At 45.0% G+C, this 25010-nt stretch overlaps 1 protein-coding gene across 1 annotated transcript in view; it reads right to left on the bottom strand.

Annotated features, from left to right (window-relative positions):
- Nucleotides 1-25010, bottom strand: part of slc6a17 (solute carrier family 6 member 17) — a 46376-nt gene that overhangs the window by 5788 nt on the left and 15578 nt on the right. The window contains exons 2-7 of the mRNA XM_029724161.1: nucleotides 22600-23022; nucleotides 15876-16033; nucleotides 7563-7692; nucleotides 6046-6227; nucleotides 2544-2654; nucleotides 1124-1365 (exon numbers count right to left, since the gene is read on the bottom strand). Coding sequence (XP_029580021.1) covers nucleotides 1124-1365; nucleotides 2544-2654; nucleotides 6046-6227; nucleotides 7563-7692; nucleotides 15876-16033; nucleotides 22600-22897 — 1121 coding nt within the window. The 5' untranslated portion in view covers nucleotides 22898-23022. The remainder of the gene's footprint in view (nucleotides 1-1123; nucleotides 1366-2543; nucleotides 2655-6045; nucleotides 6228-7562; nucleotides 7693-15875; nucleotides 16034-22599; nucleotides 23023-25010) is intronic.

Genomic DNA, 25010 nt, shown 5'->3' with positions numbered 1-25010 from the left:
TCAGCAAGGAAGCCTCTGCTCCAAAACCGCTATAAAAAAGCCACACTACGGTTTGCAACTGCACATGGTGACAAAGATCGTACTTTTTGGAGAAATGTCCTCTGGTCTGATGAAACAAAACACAAAAAACTGTTTGGCCATAATGACCATCGTTATGTTTGGAAGAAAAAGGGGGATGCTTGCAAGGCGAAGAACACCATCCCAGCCATGCAGCACAGGGGTGGCAGCATCATGTTGTGGGGGTGCTTTGCTGCAGGAGGGACAGGTGCACTTCACAAAATAGATGGCATCATGAGGGATGAAAATTATGTGGATATATTGAAGCAACATCTCAAGACATCAGTCAGGAAGTTAAAGCTTGGTCGCAAATGGGTCTTCCAAATGGACAATGACCCCAAGCATACATCCAAAGTTGACAACAAAGTCAAGGTATTGGAGTGGCCATCACAAAGCCCTGACCTCAATCCTATAGAAAATCTGTGGGCAGAACTGAAAAAGTGTGTGCGAGCAAGGAGGCCTACAAACCTGACTCAGTTACACCAGCTCTGTCAGGAGGAATGGGCCAAAATTCACCCAACTTATTGTGGGAAGCTTGTGGAAGGCTACCCGAAACATTTGATCCAAGTTAAACAATTTAAAGGCAATGCTACCAAATACTAATTGAGTGTATGTAAACTTCTGACCCACTGGGAATGTGATGAAAAAAAAGCTGAAATAAATCACTCTCAACTATTATTCTGATATTTCACATTCTTAAAATAAAGTGGTGATCCTAACTGACCTAAGACAGGGGATTTTACTAGGTTTAAATGTCAGGAATTGTGAAAAACTGACTTTAAATGTATTTGGCTAAGGTGTATGTAAACTTCCGACTTCAACTGTATATTTATAAAGGGGCAATCTGTAGTTGCTACATCCATTTTTGGACTTATAAATTATATATATATATATAATTAAAGTTTATCAAAAGTGTACAAGTTTGAGCATGTGTCCATTAGGCCTTTTTATCAGGATGAATTAGATTGAGCAATAAAAGCCCCACTTTTATCCCACAGGCTGGGATCTGCACTATGCAGCTGTCGCAAGAGAGCATTTTTCACTGGCTGAGATAAGATATACTCACTCCACAACACATTTCTCGTTCATGATGTTGGCCTTGAACCCCAGCACGGCGAACACCACCAGCGTAGCCAGGATGGAGGTGATGAAGTTGATGATAGAGACCAGCGCTGCGTCAAAGTGGCAGTTGTTGTCCCGCTTGTTGTAGCTGGAGAAGGCTATGACCCCTCCGAACCCAAGGCCCAGAGCGAAGAACACCTGGGTGGCTGCCTCCCTCCATACCTGGGGCTCCAGCATCTTCTCCAACTGGGGTTAGAGGTCAGAGGTTAGGGGCTACTATGTAATGTTCCACACAATCATGGCCTATCCTTTTGCACTTACCAAGAGGAGAAAGACATTATCTAGTACCTAGGTCAGCCATTGGAGGGAGACAACAACCACAATTTCACACTTTCAGTCTGACATCACTCTAAGGATCCAGACATCCAGAACAGAGGCATTGAATACATGAATTATGGTTGAGTGTCCTTTAAAGAAAATGTTTCACTAAAACACTCCTCTATCTAACTATCTAAGGGTGAGGATCAATGTTAATATCCCTGCAAAGAATGGGATGCAAGAATGAGGAACAAAAGACTGCAGGACAAACACGGCCCTGGGACTAGAGTTTCCCTACATAGAATCCAGTCCAGACAGACAAACAGACACTGCCCTGAGACTAGAGTTTCCCTAAATAGAATTGAGTCCAGACAGACAAACAGAAATCATATCAGGAAACCTTTCTCTCCTCTCAGAATGTGATGCTCTGCACCAATGCTCTCTAGTCTGAGTGTGATGACAGCCACTCTCTAGTCTGAGTGTGATGACAGCCATAGCCCTGTGTTTCAGAGGGAGTCGGAGATAGTGTTGGATGGCTGTGCTGGATGTCGGATGGCTGTGTTGGATACTGTGTTGGATGTTGGATGGCTGTTGGATGTTGGATGGCTGTGTTGGATGTTGGATGGCTGTGTTGGATGTTGGATGGCTGTGTTGGATGTTGGATGGCTGTGTTGGATGTTGGATGGCTGTGTTGGATCGCTGTGTTGGATGTTTGGTGGCTGTGTTGGATGTTGGATGGCTGTGTTGGATATCGGATGGCTGTGTTGGATATCGGATGGCTGTGTTCTACCTTCGGATACACAACATGCAGGTGAGTTGAATCTGTGGCGCTGTAATTCTCAGCACCACAGATAAAGGAAGGTGTGTGTGTTTACCATTGGTGTCTGTGTCTGTCTGTCTGTCTGTCTGTCTGTCTGTCTGTCTGTCTGTCTGTCTGTCTGTCTGTCTGTCTGTCTGTCTGTCTGTCTGTCTGTCTGTCTGTCTGTCTGTCTGTCTGTCTGTCTGTCTGTCTGTCTGTCTGTCTGTCTGTCTGTCTGTCTGTCTGTCTGTCTGTCTGTCTGTCTGTGTGTGTGTGTGTGTGTGTGTGTGTGTGTGTGTGTGTGTACCTTTGGGGTGAACATGTGAGCGATGCCGTCAACAGATCCTTTGAGCATCAGGCCTCTGACAAGGAAACAGATCAACACCACATAGGGGAAGAGAGAGCTGAAGTACATCACCTGATAGGAGAAAAAATACACCACACACACACACACACACACACACACACACCGTCATAAAGTATATCACCTGAGAGGGGCGACAGACAGAGGACTGTACACACGTCACACTGTTACCATGGACACCAACACACTTTTACCATGGACACCAACACACTGTTACCATGGACACAACCACACTGTTACCACGGAAACCACCATACCGTTACCATGGACACTACCACACTGCCTCAAATTAGTCTGGCCTCACAGTGAAGAGGGACCATATTGTGATGCTTCGAACAGACAGAGACACTGAGACAGACACATGCATACACACGTGCATACAGAGGCATGAACACACACACACACACACACGCACAGACTCACACACACTCACATAGTTTACTAAAGTTTACTAAAGTTACCGGAAATCTTCATTAATTTGGGTAATTAACATAAACTCTATGTCAATCTATCATAACTTTGGTAATTTATAGTTGAATAATAGCCCCATGTTAAAAGGTTGTATCCCTATACAGGGCATTACTTTAGACCATGGCCCCTGCTCTTTCCATGACATAGACTGACCAGGTGAATCCAGGTGAAAGCTATGATCCCTTATTGATGTCACCTGTTAAATCCACTTCAATCAGTGTAGATGAAGGGGGAGGAGACAGGTTAAAGAAGGGTTTTAAGCCTTGAGACAATTGAGACATGGATTGTGTATGTGTGCCATTCAGAGGGTGAATGGGCAAGACAAAAGATTTAAGCGGCTTTGAACGGGGTATGGTAGTAGGTGACAGGTGCACCGGTTTGTGTCAAGAACTGCAACGCTGCTGGGTTTTTCACGCTCAACAGTTTCCTGTGTATCAAGAATAGTCCACCACCCAAAGGACATCCAGCCAACTGGACACAACTGTGGGAAGCATTGGAGTCAACATGGGTGTTAATAATGTTTGGCATACTCAGTGTACAGGGAATAAGGTGCTAATTGGAATCCAGACAAACTGTGTCAGATCTTGTTATATATATATATATTTCTCTATTCCAAAATGTGTGTTGGATTGTTGTGTTGTGTTGTGATCATGACTCATTGTTTGGACTGAGATGAAAGCACCTTGTTAGGCTGAATCCCAAATGGCACCCTAAGTAGTGCAGTATAGAGGGAATAGGTCACCATTTCGGATGCAAAATGGAGTTGCTGGCCAACCAACATGTTATCGAACCACACTGTGCCTCCTAGACTCTTCAGACTAAGCTCATTCATTTTGCATGCTTCCTTCCCATAACACAAGATAATACAAAGATAGAATTGTTTAACACACGATAATACAAAGATAGTATTGTTTAACACACGATAATACAAAGATAGTATTTTGTGCTTTAACATTTTAGCCTTTCTCACCATAGGCTATGTCACAGTTCAGCCAGTATAAAAATGCTCATCAAAATGAATATACTTATACACGACCAGTATGTGAATGTCTTCCTACTATACAGTACACATAGAAAGTCCATAGGAAAACATCTTTATTTGAAAAAGTGAAACTCCAGCACGCTTAATATTCTGTAATAACAACTGAATGGATCTCTTGAGCCTTCGAGAACAATTCCAACAACACCAGTTTCCTTTTTCATGTAACCCCTCCCCCACCGTCTTACCACAGATAGACTCATGTTACAACAGCAAACAGTAGCTGCCGGGAAGACAATGCCCCCGGCCCTGTACCTTTCCAAGTCATACAGTGGTGCCTTGGAAAGTATTCAGACTCCTTGTCCTTTTTCCACATTTTGTTATGTTTACAGCCTTATTCTAAAATTGATGAAGTAAATAAAACAATCCTCATCAATCTACACACAATACCCCATAATGACAGCAAAAACAGCTTTTTTTTGTGCAAATTTATAAAAAAATAAAAATCAGTAATCAGACCCTTTGCTATAAGACTCGAAAATGAGCTCAGTTACATTCCGTTTCCATTGATCATCCTTGAGATGTTTCTACAACTTGATTGGAGTCTACCTGTGGTAAATTCAATTGATTGGACATGATTTGGTAAGCCACACACCTGTCTATATAAGGTCCCACAGTTGACAGTGCATGTCAGAGCAAAAACCAAGCCATGAGGTCGAAGGAGTGATCCGTAGAGCCCCGAGACAGGATTGTGTCATGACACAGATCTGGGGAAGGGTACCAAAACATTTCTGCAGCATTGAAGGTCCCCAAGAACACAATGGTCTCAATAATTCTTTAAATGGAAGAAGTTTGGAAACACCAAGACTCTTCCTAGAGCTGGCCGCCCAGCCAAACTGAGCAATCAGTGGAGAAGGGCCTTGGTCATGGAGGTGACCAAGACCCCAATGGTCACTCTGAAAGCACCAGAGTTCCTCTGTGGAGATGGGAGAACCTTCCATAAGGACAACCATCTCTGAAGCACTCCACCAATCAGGCCTTTATGGTAGAGTGGCGAGACGGAAGCCACTCCTCACTAAAAAGCACATGACAGCACGCTTGGAGTTTGCCAAAAGGCACCTAAAGACTCTCAGACAATGGGAAACAACATTCTCTGGTCTGATGAAACCAAGATTGAACTCTTTGGCCTGAATGCCAAGCCTCAGGTCTGGAGGAAACCTGGGACCTTCCCTACGGTGAAGCATGGTGTTGGCAGAATCATGCTGTGGGAATGTTTTTCAGCGGCAGGGACTGGGAGACTAGTCAGGATTGAGGGAACAATGAACGGAGCAAAGTACAGAGAGATCCTTGATGAACATCTGCTTCAGAGCGCTCAGGACCTCAGACTGGGGTGAAGGTTCACCTTCCAACAGGACAATGACCCTAAGTACACAGCCAAGACAAATTAGGAGTGGTTTCGGGACAAGTCTCTGAATGTCCTTGAGTGGCCCAGCCAGGGCCCAGACTTGAACCCGATCGAACATCTTTGGAGAGACCTGAAAATAGCTGTGCAGCGACGCTCCCCATCCAACCTAACAGAGGTTGAGAGGATCTGCAGAGAAGAATGGGAGAAACTTCCCAAATACAGGTGTGCCAAGCTTGTAGAGTCATACCCAAGACTCGAGGCTGTAATCGCTGCCAAAGGTGCTTCAACAAAGTACTGAGTAAAGGGTCTGAATATTTACTATATAAATGTGATATTTCAGTTTTTATTTTATATATACATTTTCGAAAATGTCTAAAAACCTATTTTCGCTTTTTCATTATTGGGTATTGTGTGTAGATTGATGAAGACATTTAATCGATTTTAGAATAAGGCTGTAACGTGAAGAAGTCAATACTTTCCGAATGCCCTGTATACAGTACCTTCAGATAGTATATATACAGTACATATATACACGTGTATACACACACACAGACACACACAGATCTATATAATAGTTCTCGGCCTGTTACCTTCCCAGATGACTGGATACCCTTGATCACTGCCAGACAGACGATGAGCCAGGCGGCGAAAAGGGACAGGGTCATTTTCCAGTTGAGGCCTCCGCTGTCCTCGATGGTGCTGGTGATGTTCAGGGTCTGCCGGTACCAGAAGTAGGTGGTGGCAGAAGACTTTTCACACTCCGGCTCGATGACTAGAGGGAGGGACGGAGGGAGGGAGGTGAGAAGGGAGAAGATAGGAGAGGGAGATATGGGAGTGTGCAAAGAGGGGGGAGAAAGTAAGAAATATACAGCTGTGAAGTATACATAGTGGCCAATGGTTAATATCAGCATAGAGGTCACTGTGGGAGCTAAGACTAGCATGCTAACATAATGCTAACATAAGGTCAGCGTGGGACCTAAGACTAGCGTGCTAACATAAGGTGAGTGGAGGAGCAAATGCGAGCTAATGATGACGTAAGGTCCCTGACTCTGTCTGGATCACTATGTGCTGCCTGCCGTCATCGCAGGGCATGCTGGGCACTCAGAGACTGGGCCATACCTCCTGACAGTACGCAGCATCACACCTACCCTCTTAGATCAGATTAAGTATAGGGCCATCCCAGCTCTGTTCTGACTGCATCCCACCTCATCCTCTCTCTGCTCAACCAGCAGATTACCAGCTTTTCACTACATGTGACAGTAAAACATCGTATTATTTGATGTAATGTATTGTTGATTCTACAGTACTGAGCAGGCAATGAGAATGGAAAACTACAGTAGGCCTATGTAGCAAAATGTAACGTAGTGTGGTGTATTCAGCTGTACCCAAGATCTCAGCCACGCTGTACTGCACAGTGTTTGACATTTATGTACCATGATGTTATATGACGTGCTATGATATTATATGACGTGATGTGATGTTATATGACGTGATGTGATGTCATATGATGTTCTGTGCTGTGGTGTTAAATGATGTGCTGTGACGTTACATGTCGTGCTGTACTGTGATGTCATATGACGTGCTGTGATGTTAAATGATGTGATGTCATATGACGTGATGTGTTGTACTACAGGATGCTGTACTGTGTTGTACTACATGATGCTATGCTGTGTTGTACTACAGGATGCTGTACTGTGTTGTACTACAGGATGCTGTACTGTGTTGTACTACATGATGCTGTACTGTGTTGTACTACATGATCCTGTACTGTTTTGTACTACATGATGCTGTACTGTGTTGTACTACATGATTCTGTACTGTGTTGTACTACAGGATGCTATGCTGTGTTATACTACATGATGCTGTACTGTGTTGTACTACATGATCCTGTACTGTGTTGTACTACATGATGCTGTACTGTGTTGTACTACCCTGATGATTTTCTGTGTTGTACTACATGATCCTGTACTGTGTTGTACTAACCTGATGATTTTCTGTGTTGTACTAGAGGATGCTGTACTGTGTTGTACTACAGAATGCTGTATTGTGTCTTGCTGTGTTCTCCTTTGCTGTACTGTTCTAAACTGTGCTGCTTGTGTGAACTTACTGGCTTGGCTCCCGTTGACCACTCTGATTGGGCACTCTGCCCAGGGCAGTGGGTACTGGAATGACTGGAAGAAGTAGAAGATACTCCAGCCGATGATCACGTTGTAGTAAAGGCCCACGAAGCCACACACCTGGAGAGAGACAGAGAGAAAGGTTAAAACATATCCTTAGTTCTTCCAAGAAATGTCATTGCTCAACCTACAATAGTTTTTTTTTTTGTGGTGTATTTTTATGTGATAGGGCTTTGTTTTGGGAAACCCATAGCATTTCAGAGTTTCCATCAACCAAACGGTGGTGTAGTCTAGCTGGATACACATACATATATGGCTTTCCTGGCCGACACGCAAAGACCAACAGAAAGCTACACAGGAAATGCTATCATATGAATCGTGATTCACTCTCAGACACTCAGGCAGCCCACAGATGAAGTTTCTCTGAATAATTGAAGTCATCTGTGTGTTCTAGCCCTCTATGTATTTATAGCTCCAGAGCAGAGCGGAGCTCCTGGTGCCACATCCAGCCTGCCTCAATCCTCACTGTCCCAGGTTACTTCCAGCCTACCTCAACCCTCACTGTCCCAGGTTACTTCCAGCCTGCCTCAATCCTCACTGTCCCAGGTTACATCCAGCCTACCTCAACCCTCACTGTCCCAGGTTACTTCCAGCCTGCCTCAATCCTCACTGTCCCAGGTTACATCCAGCCTGCCTCAATCCTCACTGTCCCAGGTTACATCCAGCCTGCCTCAACTCTCACTGTCCCAGGTTACTTCCAGCCTGCCTCAACTCTCACTGTCCCAGGTTACTTCCAGCCTGCCTCAACTCTCACTGTCACAGGTTACTTCCAGCCTGCCTCAACCCTCACTGTCCCAGGTTACTTCCAGCCTGCCTCAACTCTCACTGTCCCAGGTTACATCCAGCCTGCCTCATTCCTCACTGTCCCAGGTTACTTCCAGCCTGCCTCAAACTTACTGCCCCAGGTCACATCCAGCCTGCCTCAAAGCTCAATGCCCCAGGTTACATCCAGCCTGCCTCAAACTTACTGCCCCAGGCCACATCCAGCCTGCCTCAAAGCTCAATGCCCCAGGCTACATGGGCCTGACTGTCTATCCGCCTCTGAAGCAGAGCCTGACTGACTGTCTATCTGCCTCTGAAGCAGGGCCTGGCTGACTGTCTATCTGCCTCTGAAGCAGAGCCTGGCTGACTGTCTATCTGCCTCTGCAGCAGGGCCTGGCTGACTGTCTATCTGCCTCTGCAGCAGGGCCTGGCTGACTGTCTATCTGCCTCTGAAGCAGAGCCTGACTGACTGTCTATCCGCCTCTGAAGCAGGGCCTGACTGACTGTCTATCCGCCTCTGAAGCAGAGCCTGACTGACTGTCTATCCGCCTCTGAAGCAGGGCCTGACTGACTGTCTATCTGCCTCTGAAGCAGAGCCTGACTGACTCTCTATCTGCCTCTGCAGCAGGGCCTGGCTGACTGTCTATCCGCCTCTGAAGCAGGGCCTGGCTGACTGTCTATCCGCCTCTGAAGCAGAGCCTGGCTGACTGTCTATCCGCCTCTGAAGCAGGGCCTGGCTGACTGTCTATCCGCCTCTGAAGCAGAGCCTGGCTGACTGTCTATCTGTCTCTGCAGCAGAGCCTGACTGACTGTCTATCCGCCTCTGAAGCAGGGCCTGGCTGACTGTCTATCTGTCTCTGCAGCAGGGCCTGCTGGACTGATTTATCGACTGCAGTGGTTACACTCTAATATCAATAGGAGTATAATGGCGTCATTCTAAGTTGTAGGCTAGTATGAATACTGTTACAGAGCCATCCAGTCTGCCTAACGCCTCACCATCTCAGAGTCAGACAAACTGACTACAGTATACATAATGGCATAGCATATTGTTTAGAATGCATGCTCAATACATTGCTTCTTTCTAAGTGGTATGCTAGTGTGGGTACATAAACATCCAGATCTATCCAGCCTGCCTCAACCGTCACGCCTCAACCTTCATGCCTGAAACCCTCACGCCTCAAACCTCACGCCTCAAACCTCACGCATTAACCCTCAACCTTCATGCCTGAAACCCTCACGTCTCAAACCTCACCCCTCAACCCTCAACCTTCATGCCTGAAACCCTCACGCCTCACCGCCTCAACCCTCACTGCCTCACGCCTCAACCATCACGCCTCAACCCTCACGCCTCAACCCTCACGCCTCAACCCTCACGCCTCACCGCCTCAACCCTCACGCCTCACGCCTCAACCCTCACGCCTCAACTCTCAACCTTCATGCCTGAAACCCTCACGCCTCAACCCTCACGCCTTAACCCTCACGCCTCAACCCTCACGCCTCAACCCTCACGCCTCAACCATCACGCCTCAACCCTCACGCCTCAACTCTAATGCCTCAACCATCACACCTCAACCATCCCGCCTCAACCATCACGCCTCAACCCTCACGCCTCAAACCTCAACCTTCATGCCTGAAACCCTCACGCCTCAACCCTCACACCTCAACCCTCACACCTCACTGCCTCATGCCTCACGCCTCAAACCTCACGCCTCACGCCTCACACCTCACTGTCTCAAGCCTCAATGCCTCATGCCATCCCGCCTCAACCCACACTGCCTCAGCACTGCATAGTGCTATATAGGGCCTCCTGCACTGTCTGCAATTTCCAATAGCTATAGTAGAATACTACTTAGAATGCATGCCAAATACAATGCTTCATTCTAAGATGTATGCCCAATACATTGCTTCATTCTAAGATGTATGCCCAATACAATGCTTCATTCTAAGATGTATGCCCAATACAATGCTTCATTGGTATGCTAGCTATTAGATACTGACTGACTACAGACTGACTGACTGACTGTGTCACTGACTGACTGACTGACTGACTGACTGACTGACTGACTGACTGACTGACTGACTGACTGACTGGTTGGCTGGCTGACTACAGACTGACTGTGCCACTGACCGACTGACTCACTGACTGACTGAAAGACTGACTCGCTGACTGACTGACTTAGTCACTGACTGACTGGCTGGCTGGCTGTAGCAGATGTGAGCGTGGTGAGTAGCCTGAGATCTAAAGTCTGACTGACTGGCTGATTAACTTACTGACTGACTCACTGAGTGACTGACTTACTCACTGACTGACCCACTGGCTGACTGACTGACTAATTGACTGATTGGCTGACTCACTGACTGATTGGCTGACTGACTGACTCACTGAATGGCTGATTGACTCACTGACTGATTGGCTGACTGACTGGCTGACTGACTCACTGAATGGCTGATTGACTCACTGACTGATTAATTGGCTGACTGACTTACTCACTGACTGACTGGCTGGCTGTGAGTGTGGTGAGTGCCCTGAGATCTAAAGTATTGCTGACTCACTGACTGACTCACTGACTGACTGACTCGCTGACTCACTGACTGATTGACTGATTGGCTAACTCACTGACTGGCTGGCTGACTGATTGGCTGATTGACTCACTGACTGAGTCACTGAGTGACTGACTTACTCACTGGCTGACTGACTTACTTACTAACTGGCTGACTGATTCACTGACTGACTGACTAACTGTTGGCCTATGTTAAATTTGTCCATGCTAGCATATGAGTCTACTACTTCACAGCCAGCCTCACACCTCACTGGACCAGGGCTGCATGGGCCTGGCTGACTACAGACTGACTGACTGATGCACTCACTGACTGACTGACTGACTGACTACAGACTGACTGACTAACTGTGTCACTGACTGACTGACTCACTGATTGACTGGTTGGCTAACAATCTTGCTGACTGACTCACTGACTGACTCATTGACTGATTGGCTGACTCACTGACTGACTGACTGGCTGACAGACTGACTCGCTGACTGGCTCACTGGCTGACTCACCGATTGACTGACTGGCTGGCTGTAGCAGATGTGAGCGTGGTGAGTGCCCTGAGATCTAAAGTCTGACTGACTGGCTGACTGACTCACAGACTGACTCACTGACTGATTGACACAAGACTCACTGACTTACTGACTGACATACTGACTGACTCACTGAGTGACTCACTGACTGAATGACTGGCTGGATGTAGCAGATGTGAGTGTGGTGAGTGCCCTGAGATCTAAAGTCTGACTGACTGACTGATTGACTCACTGACTGACTCACTGGCTGATTGACTCACTGGCTGCCTGACTGTTTGGCTGACTCACTGACTGACTGACTAATTGGCTGAGTCACTGACTGACTGGCTGATTACAGACTGACTGGCTGACTGACTCACTGACTGACTGACTCACTGGCCGACTCACTAACTGTTTGGCTGACTGACTCACTGACTGTTTGGCTGACTGACTCACTGACTGACTGGCTGGCTGGCTGACTGTAGACATAGCAGATGTGATTGTGGTGAGTGACCTGATATCTAAAGTCAACTGTATTCGACAGACTGGCTAGCCTCTTGGTCCTTCAGTTAGCCACGTAGCAACATAGACATCCACCGCATGCATCTTCTCCTGGACAGAAGCCTCTGCCTGAGAGTACTGAGGATGGAGGAGTGTGACATTTGACAGATGAAAGCGACTGGTAGTGCTGACGTCTGTATGTCAGTCTACTTTGAACTCTCTAGAGACACTAATGTGGGTAGGCCGTCTGAGGGACGCTGTGCAAAAAATGTTTCATCAGACCACACGTCTGTCAGGTAAACGGAGACAATCACATCACAACTGCTGTTTCATGTCCTGGTGAATAGTTGATGTTTGGGACAGACTTGGCTGCTCATTGGAGAACAATAAACTATTCTATTCTTGTGTTGCCAGAAGGCATATTTGGCATTTTGTGCTTATTAGGATCCCCATTAGCCGTACTCTTCTTGGGGTCCACATGAAACATGATATAATACAGAGTACAGAACACTATTAGTCAAGGACTGAAATACATACATTTAATACACACAATATCTAGGTCTAATACATACATAATACAGGGCAAATTATAATAAAATATATATAAAATGGCAGTGTCTCTTCACAGTCCCCTTTGTGCAGTAAAATGTTATTTTATCTGTTTTTTTTAATCTGGTTTTATCGCTAGCTTGAGTTACCTGCGATGGCATAAATAACGTGTGATTCTCAGCCTCTGTTCTGAACCTGGGAACTATGAAGAGACCTCTGGTTATATGTCTTGTACCGATGAGTGTCTGAACTGTGTGCCAACTGCTTTAACAGACAATTCGGTACCTTCAACACATCAATACCTCGCATAAAGACCACTAGTGATGCAGTCAATCTCTCCTCAACTTTGAGCCAGGAGAGATTTGACATGCATGTTACTGACACTTGCCCTCCATGTACATCTAAATGCAATACGTGCTGTTGTGTTTTGGACCAACTGCAATTTACCTATGTTCCTTTTTCTCTCACATGACCACACAGCTGGGCAGTAGTCCAGGTGTGACAAAACTAGGGCCTGTAGGACCTGTCTGGTCGACTGAGATGTCAAGAAGGCAGAGCAACCATTGAGTCTATATGTTTTGACCATGACAGCTTGTTATCTAGGGTTACACCCAGCAGTTTAGTCTCCTCAATTTGCTCAATCGCCACATTGTTCAATAATAGATCTAAATGAGGTTTAGGGTTAAGTGAGTGATTTGTCCCAAAAAATGCTGCTTTTCGTTTTTTCAATATTTAGCATCAGCCTATTTGCCAGTTACCCATTCTAAAACTGACTGGAGCTCTATGTTAAGGATGTCAGTTATTTATTTTACTGTCGTTGCCGACGTGTATTCTGTTGAGTTGTCAGCGTACATAGACACAGGCTATATTCAAGGTCAGTGAAAGGTCATTAGTAAAAACAGAAAACAATAGCGTCTCTAGCCCGGCTGCCCTGCGGTACACCACACTCAACTAAATTTGCATGAGAGAGGCTTCCATTAACAAACCCCTCTGTGTTCTATTAGATAGATAACTCTCAATCCCTAATAAGGCAGAGGATGCAAAACCATAACACCTATGTTTTTTCAGCAATAGGTTATGATCAATAACATCAAAAGCTGCACAGAAGTCTAACAAAAAAGCTACTAATGTCTTTCAGCCAATCATCAGTCATTTGTGTCAGTGCCGAGCATGTTGAGTGCCCTTCCCTATAAGCATGCTGAAAGTCTGTTGTTAATTTGTTTTCTGTAAAATAACTTTGTATTTGATCAAACACAATTTTTTCCAAAAGTTTGCTAAGCACTTGTAACAAGCTGATTGGTTGACTGTTTGAACCATTAAATGGTGCTTTGCTATTCTTGGGTAGTAGAATGACCTTTGCCTCCCTCCATGTCTGAGAGCACACACCGTTCTACATGTAGGCTTAAAGTGAAGATGTGGCAAACAGGAGTCACTATGTATTCCGATACCAACCTCAGCAATTTACCATCCAGGTTGTCGGTACCAGGTGGTTTGTCCTCATTTATAGACAGCTACAATTGTTTCACCTCTTCCATACCCACTTTGTAGAACTCAAAACTACAGTGCTTGTCTTCATTATTTGAGCCATTATGTATGAATATGAAGGTTTAGCATTTGTTGTTTACATGTCAGGCCTAAGTTTGCTAATATTGTCAACAAAATTAAAGTGGTTGGCAATATCAAAGGGTTTTGTTAGGAATAAGCCATCTGCCTCAATGAAGGATGGAGCTGAGTTTGCTTTTTTGCCAAGAGTGTGCAAAACTTTTATCAAGGCATCCAGGTTGGTGGCTACTTTGAAGAATCTAAAATATAAAATATACTTTGATTTGTTTAACACTTTTTTGGTTACTACATGCTTCCATATATGTTATTTCATAGTTGTGATGTCTTCCCTATGATTCTTGTTACGCCCTGATCTGTTTCACCTGTCCTTGTGATTCTCTCCACCCCCTCCAGGTGTTGCTGATTTTTCCCAGTGTATTTATCCCTGTGTTTCCTGTCTCTCTGTGCCAGTTCGTCTTGTATGTTTCCAAGTCAACCAGCGGTTTTCCCATTCTCCTGCTTTTTGCATTTCTCCTTTTTCTAATCCTCCCAGATTTGACCCTTGCCTGTTTCTGAACTTTGTACCCGCCTGCCTGACCATTCTGCCTGCCTTGACCATGAGCCTGTCTGCCACTCTGTACCTCTTGGACTCTGATCTGGTTTTGTCCTTTTGCCTGTCCACGACCACTCTCTTGCCTAGCCCTTTTGGATTAATAAACATTGTAAGACTCCAACCATCTGCCTCCTGTGTCTTCATCTGGGTCTCTCCTTGTGCCATGATAATTCTACAATGTAGAAAATAGTAAAAATAAAGAAACCCTTGAATGAGTAGCTGTGTCCAAACTTTTGACTGGTACTGTATATTAGTAGGCTATATTAAAGTCCAGAATAAATTGAGAATAGTCTGATGGGTGAGAATATTATCAAGTGCTTGTCAAATTGTGATTGAGAGACTGTGTGTGCAGCCTGCTCAATAAACAGGCCTTTCATGCGACTTTTTTCAAATCATCATTAGAATCGCATCATGCAGCCTTAGAATGTACTAGAAGTCAAAACATATTGCATAAATAACTTCAAATTAAGCATATAGCAGGACCAGTTTCTTTGTTCAACACAGAATAGCCACATTTATTTTACCTTGATTTAACTAGGCAAGTCAGTTAAGAACAAATTCTTATTTACAATGACAGCCTAGAAACAGTGGGTTAACTGCCTTGTTCAGGGGCAGAACAACAGATATTTTACCTTGTCAGCTCGGGGATTTGATCTGGTAACCTTTCAGTTACTAGTCCAACACTCTAACCACTAGGCTACCTGCCGCCCAATGCATGTGTGCATTCCCTCGGGAATCATTTGGGAAAAATATAATTTATATTTTATTCAGCTATGTTCAATTGTATTCTTCTTATTATAAAATAGTACCACAGGAATTATAAGCAAATCTTGTCTGCTAAATTAACTAAAGTAGCCCACAGCCTATGGCGTAGCCATAGATCAGGGCCTAACATAAGGTCGTCTCAGAATATGCTATTCTGTTCTTCTGAAATAGGTAACATTTTCTTCATATCATAAAATTTCTTTAAACCTGCCTAAAATAAATAATGGATCTATTGTGTGATGGTGTAGGCTATATTCAAATGGATGTATTACTTTTTAAAATGTAGATGTTCCAAAGGTCCACATCAGTGGCTCAAAGCCTAGAGATGCTAAATGGGTTTATGTTAACTAACGGTCAACTACCATGAGACCAGCAGTTATTTACATGACATTCACCGGCTGACAAAATGTCATGACCGCCACAGTCCTTTAGTGTGTGTGCAAGCCTCTCACCATTAGACTGGAGACCCCGATGCCTCCTAGCTGAGGGTAAACGTAGTTCCACACCCCGATGCTGCCTCTCCTAATCCTCTGTCCCACCGCCAGCTCCAGGAAGAACAGAGGGATCCCAATGAGGATGAGGAGGATGAAGTACGGGACCAGGTACGCACCTGAGAGAGGAGGGGGATGGGAAGAGCGAAAGGGAAGAAGAAGTGGAAGAAAGAGGAAGGAGAGGGAGAGGGAGAAGGTTAGTTACAAGTCAGTAAAGGTCAAATTGAAACAGCCTTCTGGATGGAAGGAAAAGGCTACCACACTATATTTCATATTGACAGAAATGTCTCAAGCAAACCAAAGAAAGACAGACTGGTTTGTCATGGTCATGTCTTCTATTATCCTACCTCTGCAGCCTCACCACTTCCTGTCTCTCTCAGTCTTCTGCAGCCTCACCACTTCCCATCTCTCTCTGTCTTCTGCAGCCTCACCACTTCCTGTCTCTCTCAGTCTTCTGCAGCCTCACCACTTCCTGTCTCTCTCAGTCTTCTGCAGCCTCACCACTTCCCATCTCTCTCTGTCTTCTGTAGCCTCACCACTTCCTGTCTCTCTCAGTCTTCTGCAGCCTCACCACTTCCCATCTCTCTCTGTCTTCTGCAGCCTCACCACTTCCTGTCTCTCTCTGTCTTCTGCAGCCTCACCACTTCCCATCTCTCTCTGTCTTCTGCAGCCTCACCACTTCCTGTCTCTCTCTGTCTTCTGCAGCCTCACCACTTCCTGTCTCTCTCTGTCTTCTGCAGCCTCACCACCTCCTGGCTCTCTCGGTCTTCTGCAGCCTCACCACTTCCTGTCTCTCTCTGTCTTCTGCAGCCTCATCACTTCCTGTCTCTCTCGTGCTTCTGCAGCCTCACCACTTCCTGTCTCCTTCTGTCTTGCACTAAACTGTACCTCTCTACTCTCCCTCTTTTAGCTCCACTGAGCACACAGAGCATCATCATGCACTCACAAACAACACATTTGCACCCTAATGAATACCCTAATCAACACAACCTTGGCTGCCAGCCAACTCTCACTTGCTGCTGCTATTCCAGGAGACCAGATAGCAAATCCCAGTAATAACACACCTGGGACTAGGAGGCCTGGACTGGTTGTGCGGATCCAAACACAGCAGAGAGAAAGCCCTTCAGGTTTATAATGCTCTTTTCTCTTTGGAACACAATTATTTTGATGGAGGGCTTATAATATAGTGGTGCTTTTTGCTGCTGTAATAGAGCACTGTAATACTGTAGCCTTTGTTCAATGTCATTTCCACTGGCCTTTCATCAAAAGGAAATAGAATAGAGAGAACATGAAGGAGGAGAGAAAGGAGGAAGAGAGTGAGAGAGAGGGAGATATAGGGGAGAGAAATAGAGAGTGAGAAAGAGTGAGAGAGAGAGAGGAGAGGAGAGGAGAGAAGAGGAGACACACAAATGGGTTGTCAAGGAGTATCAGAATCAATCATCACTAGGACAAGCCTGGACTTGAGGTTACAGGCTACCACGGTGTCAGGTTTCACTGGGACACAACAGTTTAGAAATGGCATTCTACTATTAAGACTTTCAAGAGTAAATTGAAAGCCAGAATGAGTTCCTTTAAAATATATATACACTACCGGTCAAAAGATTTAGAACACCTTCTCATTTAAGGGTTTTTCTTTATTTTTACTATTTTCTACATTGTAGAATAATAGTGAAGACATCAAAACTATGAAATAACACATATGGAATCATGTAGTAACCAAAAGAGTGTTAAACAAATCAAAATATACTGCTCAAAAAAATAAAGGGAACACTTAAACAACACATCCTAGATCTGAATGAAAGAAATAATCTTATTAAATACTTTTTCTTTGCATAGTTGAATGTGCTGACAACAAAATCACACAAAAATAATCAATGGAAATCCAATTTATCAACCCATGGAGGTCTGGATTTGGAGTCACACTCAAAATTAAAGTGGAAAACCACACTACAGGCTGATCCAACTTTGATGTAATGTCCTTAAAACAAGTAAAATGAGGCTCAGTAGTGTGTGTGGCCTCCACGTGCCTATATGACCTCCCTACAACGCCTGGGCATGCTCCTGATGAGGTGGCGGCTGGTCTCCTGAGGGATCTCCTCCCAGACCTGGACTAAAGCATCTGCCAACTCCTGGACAGTCTGTGGTGCAACGTGGCGTTGGTGGATGGAGTGAAACATGATGTCCCAGATGTGCTCAATTGGATTCAGGTCTGGGGAACGGGCAGGCCAGTCCGTAGCATCAATGCCTTCCTCTTGCAGGAACTGCTGACACACTCCAGCCACATGAGGTCTAGCATTGTCTTGCATTAGGAGGAACCCAGGGCCAACCGCACCAGCATATGGTCTCACAAGGGGTCTGAGGATCTCATCTCGGTACCTAATGGCAGTCAGGCTACCTCTGGCGAGCACATGGAGGGCTGTGCGGCCCCCTAAAGAAATGCCACCCGACACCATGACTGACTCACCGCCAAACCGGTCATGTTGGAGGATGTTGCAGGCAGCAGAACGTTCTCCACGGCGTCTCCAGACTCTGTCACGTCTGTCACATGTGCTCAGTGTGAACCTGCTTTCATCTGTGAAGAGCACAGGGCGCCAGTGGCGAATTTGCCAAACTTGGTGTTCTCTGGCAAATGCCAAATGTCCTGCATGGTGTTGGGCTGTAAGCACAACCCCCACCTGTGGACGTCAAGCCCTCATACCACTCTCATGGAGTCTGTTTCTGACCGTTTGAGCAGACACATGCACATTTGTGGCCTGCTGGAGGTCATTTTGCAGGGCTCTGGCAGTGCTCCTCCTGCTCCTCCTTGCACAAAGGTGGAGGTAGCGGTCCTGCTGCTGGGTTGTTGCCCTCCTACGGCCTCCTCCACGTCTCCTGATGTACTGGCCTGTCTCCTGGTGCGCCTCCATGCTCTGGACACTACGCTGACAGACACAGCAAACCTTCTTGCCACAGCTCGCATTGATGTGCCATCCTGGATGAGCTGCACTACCTGAGCCACTTGTGTGGGTTGTAGACTCCATCTCATGCTACCACTAGAGTGAAAGCACCGCCAGCATTCAAAAGTGACCAAAACATCAACCAGGAAGCATAGGAACTGAGAAGTGGTCTGTGGTCACCACCTGCTGAACCACTCCTTTATTGGGGGTGTCTTGCTAATTGCCTATAATTTCCACCTGTTGTCTATTCCATTTGCACAACAGCATGTGAAATGTATTGTCAATCAGTGTTGCTTCCTAAGTGGACAGTTTGATTTCACAGAAGTGTGATTAACTTGGAGTTACATTGTGTTGTTTAAGTGTTCCCTTTATTTTTTTGAGCAGTGTATATATTCTATATTTGAGATTATTCAAAGTAGCCACCCTTTTCCTTGATGACAGCTTTGCACACTCTTGGCATTGTCTCAACCAGCATAATGATGTAGTCACCTGGAATGCATTTCAAATAACAGGAATTTCTTTCCTTCTTAACTTATGGAACAGTGGAACGCTAGCGTCCCACCTCGACAACATCCGGTGAAATTGCAGAGGGCCAAATTCAATTTAAATTACTATAAATATTTAACTTTCATAAAATCACAAGTGCAATACATCAAAATAAAGCTTATCTTGTTGTTAATCCAGCCAAGGTGTCAGATTTCAAAAAGGCTTTACAGCGAAAGCATACCATGCGATTATCTGAGGACAGCCCTCAGCACACAAAACATTACAAACAGTAACCAGCCCAGCAAAGGAGTAACACAAGTCAGAAATAGCGATAGAATTAATCACTTACCTTTGATGATCTTCATATGGTTGCACTCCCAAGACTCCATGTTACACAATAAATGTTTGTTTTGTTCGATAAAGTCACTCTTTACGTCCAAAAACCTCCGTTTTGTTCAGTAATCCATTGGAACAAAGCACGGTCACAGTAGGCAGATGAAAAATCAAAAAAGTACCATAAAAGTTCGTAGAAACATGTCAAACAATGTTTATAATCAATCCTCAGGTTGTTTTTGTCATAAATAATTGATCATATTTCAACCGGACAATAGCTTCGTCAATAGAAAACAAGAAAGGCATGCTCCCGGTCACGCACAGGACTCATGTCTGGAAATTTCCACTGTCCTCTCATTGAAAGTGGTGTTTCTCCATCATTTTTCAGAGTAAAAGCCTGAAACAATGCCTAAAGACTGGTCACATGTAGTGGAAGCCATAGGAATCGTGAACTGGGTCATAAATCTTTGTATATTCAATGGAAAAACAGCCATTTCAAAATAATAGCATTTCCTGGATGTATTTTCTTCAGGTTTTTGCCTGCCATATCAGTTCTGTTATACACACAGACATTATTTTAACAGTTTTGGAAACTTTAGAGTGTTTTCTATCCAAATCTACCAATTATATGCATATCCTAGCTTCTGGGCCTGAGTAGCAGGCAGCTTACTTTGGGCACGCTTTTCATCCAAAATTCCAAATGCTGCCCCCTATCCCAAAAAAGTGAATGTATTTTAAGCTGCATTGAGCGTTGTGACAAGGTTGGGGTGGTATACAGAATATAGCCTTATTTGGTAAAAGACCAAGTCCATATTCTGGCAAGAACAGCTCAAATAAAATAAGAGAAACAACAGTCCATCATTACTTTAAGACATGGTCAGTCAATCCAGAACATTTCAAGATTTTTCAAAGTTTCTTCAAGTGCAGTCGCAAAAACAATCAAGCGCTATAATGAAACTGGCTCTCATGAGGACCCCACAGGAAAGGAAGACCCAGAGTTACATCTGCTGCAGAGGATAAGTTAATTAGAGTTAACTGCACCTCAAATTGGAGCCCAAATAAATGCTTCACAAATAAAAAACACATCTCAACAACTGTTCAGAGGATACTGCGTGAATCAGGTCTTCATGGTCGAATTGCTGCAAAGAAACCACTACTAAAGGACACCAATAAGAAGAACAGACTTGTTTTGACCAAGAAACATGAAAAACGGACATTAGACCGGTGGAAATCTGTCCTTTTGTCTAATGTGTCCAAATTCGAGATTTTTAGTTCCAACCGCTGTGTCTTTGTGAGACGCAGAGTAGGTGAACGGATGATCTACGCATGTATTGTTCCCACCATGAAGCATTGAGGAGGAGGTGTGATGGTGTGGGGGTGCTTTGCTGGTGACACTGTCTTGATGTATTTAGAATTCAAGGCACACTTAAACAGCATGGATACCACAGCATTATGCAGCGATACGCCATCCCATCTGGTTTGCGCTTAGTGGGATTATCATCTGTTTTTCAACAGGACAATGACCCAACACACCTCCAGGCTGTGTAAGGGCTATTTGACCAAGAAGGAGAGTGATAGAGTGCTGCATCAGATGACCTGGCCTCCACAATCACCCGACCTCAACACAATGAGATGGTTTGGGATTGGACCGCAGCCAACAAGTGCTCAGCATGTGTGGGAACTCCTTCAAGACTGTGGGAAAAGCATTCCAGGTGAAGCTGGTTGAGAGAATGCCAAGAGTGTGCAAAGCTGTCATTAAGGCAAAGGGTGGCTACTTTGAAGAATCTCAAAGATAAAATATATTTAGATTTTTGTAACACTTTTTTGGTTGCTACATGATTCCATATGTGTTATTTCATAGTTTTGATGTCTTCACTATTATTCTACAATGTAGAAAATAATACAAATAAAGAAAACCCCTTGAATGAGTAGGTGTGTCCAAACCTTTGACTGCTACTGCATGCATATACTGTATGTAACCCTAATAAGTATATATATATATATTTATTCATTTATTTTAAGGGGGAGGGGGGACCCGCACCCCCCTTCCATCCCCTCCCGTTTTGGGAAACACTGTACTATACCTGGGTATTATAGTACTAGTACTGCCAAGGGCAGTATATCAGTGAAGGCAAATGTATAATAGTACTTCACCATGTTTATCCTTGTTGCAACAAGTCAACAAGATGCTCAGGGTCACCTATTGGATGTTCCCTGACTCAGCCTGTTACTCCACCATAGAAAATGTGAATAGTGACAGCTACAACTCGCTGTTATTTCACACCTGTCCAGTCTGCCAGAACAATGACACTGTCTAGTCGAGAGATGTGATGCTCTTACCCCAATACCCCCCACCATTTATCCACCAGCCTGGGGTGACTGGTGACATCAAAACAAACTGCACATTCTCAAGCCTTGTAAAGCTGTAACGGATGAGCGTGTTCTCATACATACATAGTAAACACAGCATGGGTCTTCATGATCGTCATTATCATCATCATTATTATAACACAGTAGCTGCTTCCCGGAGTTCCCTAAATTCCCACTAGTAATTACAGTATGCAGATTGACTACAGTACCCAGAATCCCCGGTGACTACAATACCCAGCTCCTCCATTCTTCCGGCCTAGGTAGAGGAACCTCAATACGATGCCGATGCCTATAGGGAAGCCCACCCCCACCGAAAATACAGTATCCATAATCCCCACTAGTGACAACAGTATCCATATCCCCCACTCCAAGAGTGACTATAATACCCAGAACCCACCTCCCCCATTCTTGTGACACAGGTAGGGGAACCTCCAAATGTTTCCCAGACCCACAGATAATCCCGACAAAGAGTAAAGTACCCATATCCCCCCTGTGACTACACTATGCAGAATCCCCACCAGTAACTAAGTACAATACCCAGATTCCACAGCGCTACCCACCTCCTCCGTTCTTCTGACACAGGTAGGGGAACCTCCAGACATTGCCCAGCCCCACAGAGAACCCAACCTGGGCCAGGATGTACTGCAGCTTGCTGTTCCAGGCCGGCCTCCCCTCCTCGTCTCCTGGAGAAGGTAGCAGGCCCTTGCCCATGGCTGGCTGGGCCCCGGGGCTGAGACCCATACTCATCCGGCTGCTCTTATAGTCCAGGGGCTCGGCCAGGGTCAGGAGGTCCGCCACTGACTCAGTGACGGGATCACTGTGAGGGAGTCCCAGGGTCACCTTGCTGTTTTTAGGCATGGTGGCGGTTGATGGTGAGGGGGGTCTAGGGTCAGGGGTTAGATGTCAGAAGGGGTCAGAGATGGTCAAAAGGTAGATTCCACAGGGAGAGGCGTAAAGATGTGGGGTGTTTTATTGTCTTGAACCTGTGAAGAGACAAGTTACGAGTTGGTTAGAGAAATCTGTCCATGTCCTAAACAATCAGATTTGGAAATACAACTTCTGTATATGCCATAAAACACAGATAATTTACAGCGACAAAGCTCAATGTCTATATTTCTTATGCGACTAGACAAATGCAGACACTCCATCCCCAGCAGTCTCCTCTCCCCTCCTGTATGGTCTCTTTAAAACCCCAGTAGTTTTGATCAAAGAACCTAACATTTCAGCATGATTCAGCTGTATTATGGCAGTCCCATTAATTATGCCAAGTCTATGGTAATAACTAAAGGAGATTTGTCTAGAAATTGAGTCTGAATGGAAATCACCTGAGTTCACATCATTGTGCAATTGAATGTAACTTTGTGGAGGGAGACTCTGTGTAAAACCCTCTAATCCCTGGTTGGTTGGCTGCTTGGGGTGGTCGGCTGACTGGCTGCTAGGGACTGTGGGCTGACTGGCTGCTTGACTAGTCAGTAGCCCCTTCCCTGTCCCTCCCTCAGAGGGATGCTATGTTGCTGGTTTAGCCAGTACATCTGATGGGGGGGGGGGGGGGGGAGTCTGGTCTATACAGTTGAAGTCGGAAGTTTACATACACTTAGGTTGGAGTCATTAAAACTATTTTTTCAACCACTCCACAAATTTCTTGTTAACAAACTAAAGTTTTGGAATGTCGGTTAGGACATCTACTTTCTGCGTGACACAAGTAATTTTTCCAACAATTGTTTACAGATAGATTATTTCACTTATAATTCACTGTATCACAATTCCAGTGGGTCAGAAGTTTACAAACACTAAGTTGACTGTGCCCTTAAACAGCTTGGAAAATTCCAGAAAATAATGTAATGGCTTTAGAAGCTTCTGATAGGCTAATTGACATCATTTGAGTCAATTGGAGGTGTACCTGTGGATGTATTTCAAGGCCTACCTTCAAACTCAGTGCCTCTGATTGACATCATGGGAAAATCAAAAGAAATCAGGCAAGACCTCAGAAAAAAAATTGTAGACATCCACAAGTCTGGTTCATCCTTGGGAGCAATTTCCAAACGCCTGAAGGTACCACGTTCATTTGTACAAACAATAGTACGCAAGTATAAACACCATGGGACCATGCAGCCGTCATACCGCTCAGGAAGGAGACGCGTTCTGTCTCCTAGAGATGAATGTACTTTGGTGCGAAAAGTGCAAATCAATCCCAGAACAACAGCAATGGACCTTGTGAAGATGCTGGAGGAAACAGGTATAAAAGTATCTATATACACAGTAAAACGAGTCCTATAGTCCCTTTTGGCAAATCTGACCACGACTCCATTTTGTTGCTCCCAGCCTATAGACAGAAACTAAAACAGGAAACGCCTGTGCTGAGGTCTGTTCAATGCTGGTCCGGCCAATCGGATTCCACGTTTCAAGGTTGCTTTGATCACGTGGACTGGGATATGTTCCGGATAGCCTCTAACAACAACATTGATGTATACGCTGATTCGGTGAGCGAGTTTATTAGCAAATGCATCGGTGATGTTGTACCCATGGGTGACTATTAAAACCTTCCCCAACCAGAAACCGTGGCTTGATGGCAGCACTCACGCAAAACTGAACGCGCGAACCACTGCTTTTAATCATGGCAAGGCGACCAGAAACATGACAATACAAACAGTGTAGCTATTCCCTTTGCAAGGCAATCAAACAAGCTAATACAAAGCTAATACTTTGTCTCTATACATCACAGTATAGAGACAAAGTAGAGTCGCAATTCAACGGCCCAGACACGAGACGTAGTGGCAGGGTCTACAGATAATCCCGAATTACAAAAAGAAAACCAGCCCCATCGCGGACACCAACGTCTTGCTCCCAGACAAATTAATCAACTTCTTTGCTCGCTTTGAGGACAATACAGTGCCACTGACATGGCCAGCTACCAAAACCTGCAGGCTCTCCTTCATCGCGGCCAACGTGAGTAAAACATTTAAACGTGTTA

Source organism: Salmo trutta, chromosome 30 (assembly GCF_901001165.1).
Source record: "Salmo trutta chromosome 30, fSalTru1.1, whole genome shotgun sequence".
Lineage (NCBI taxonomy): Eukaryota > Metazoa > Chordata > Actinopteri > Salmoniformes > Salmonidae > Salmo > Salmo trutta.
This window is presented reverse-complemented; position numbering and strand designations above follow the sequence as displayed.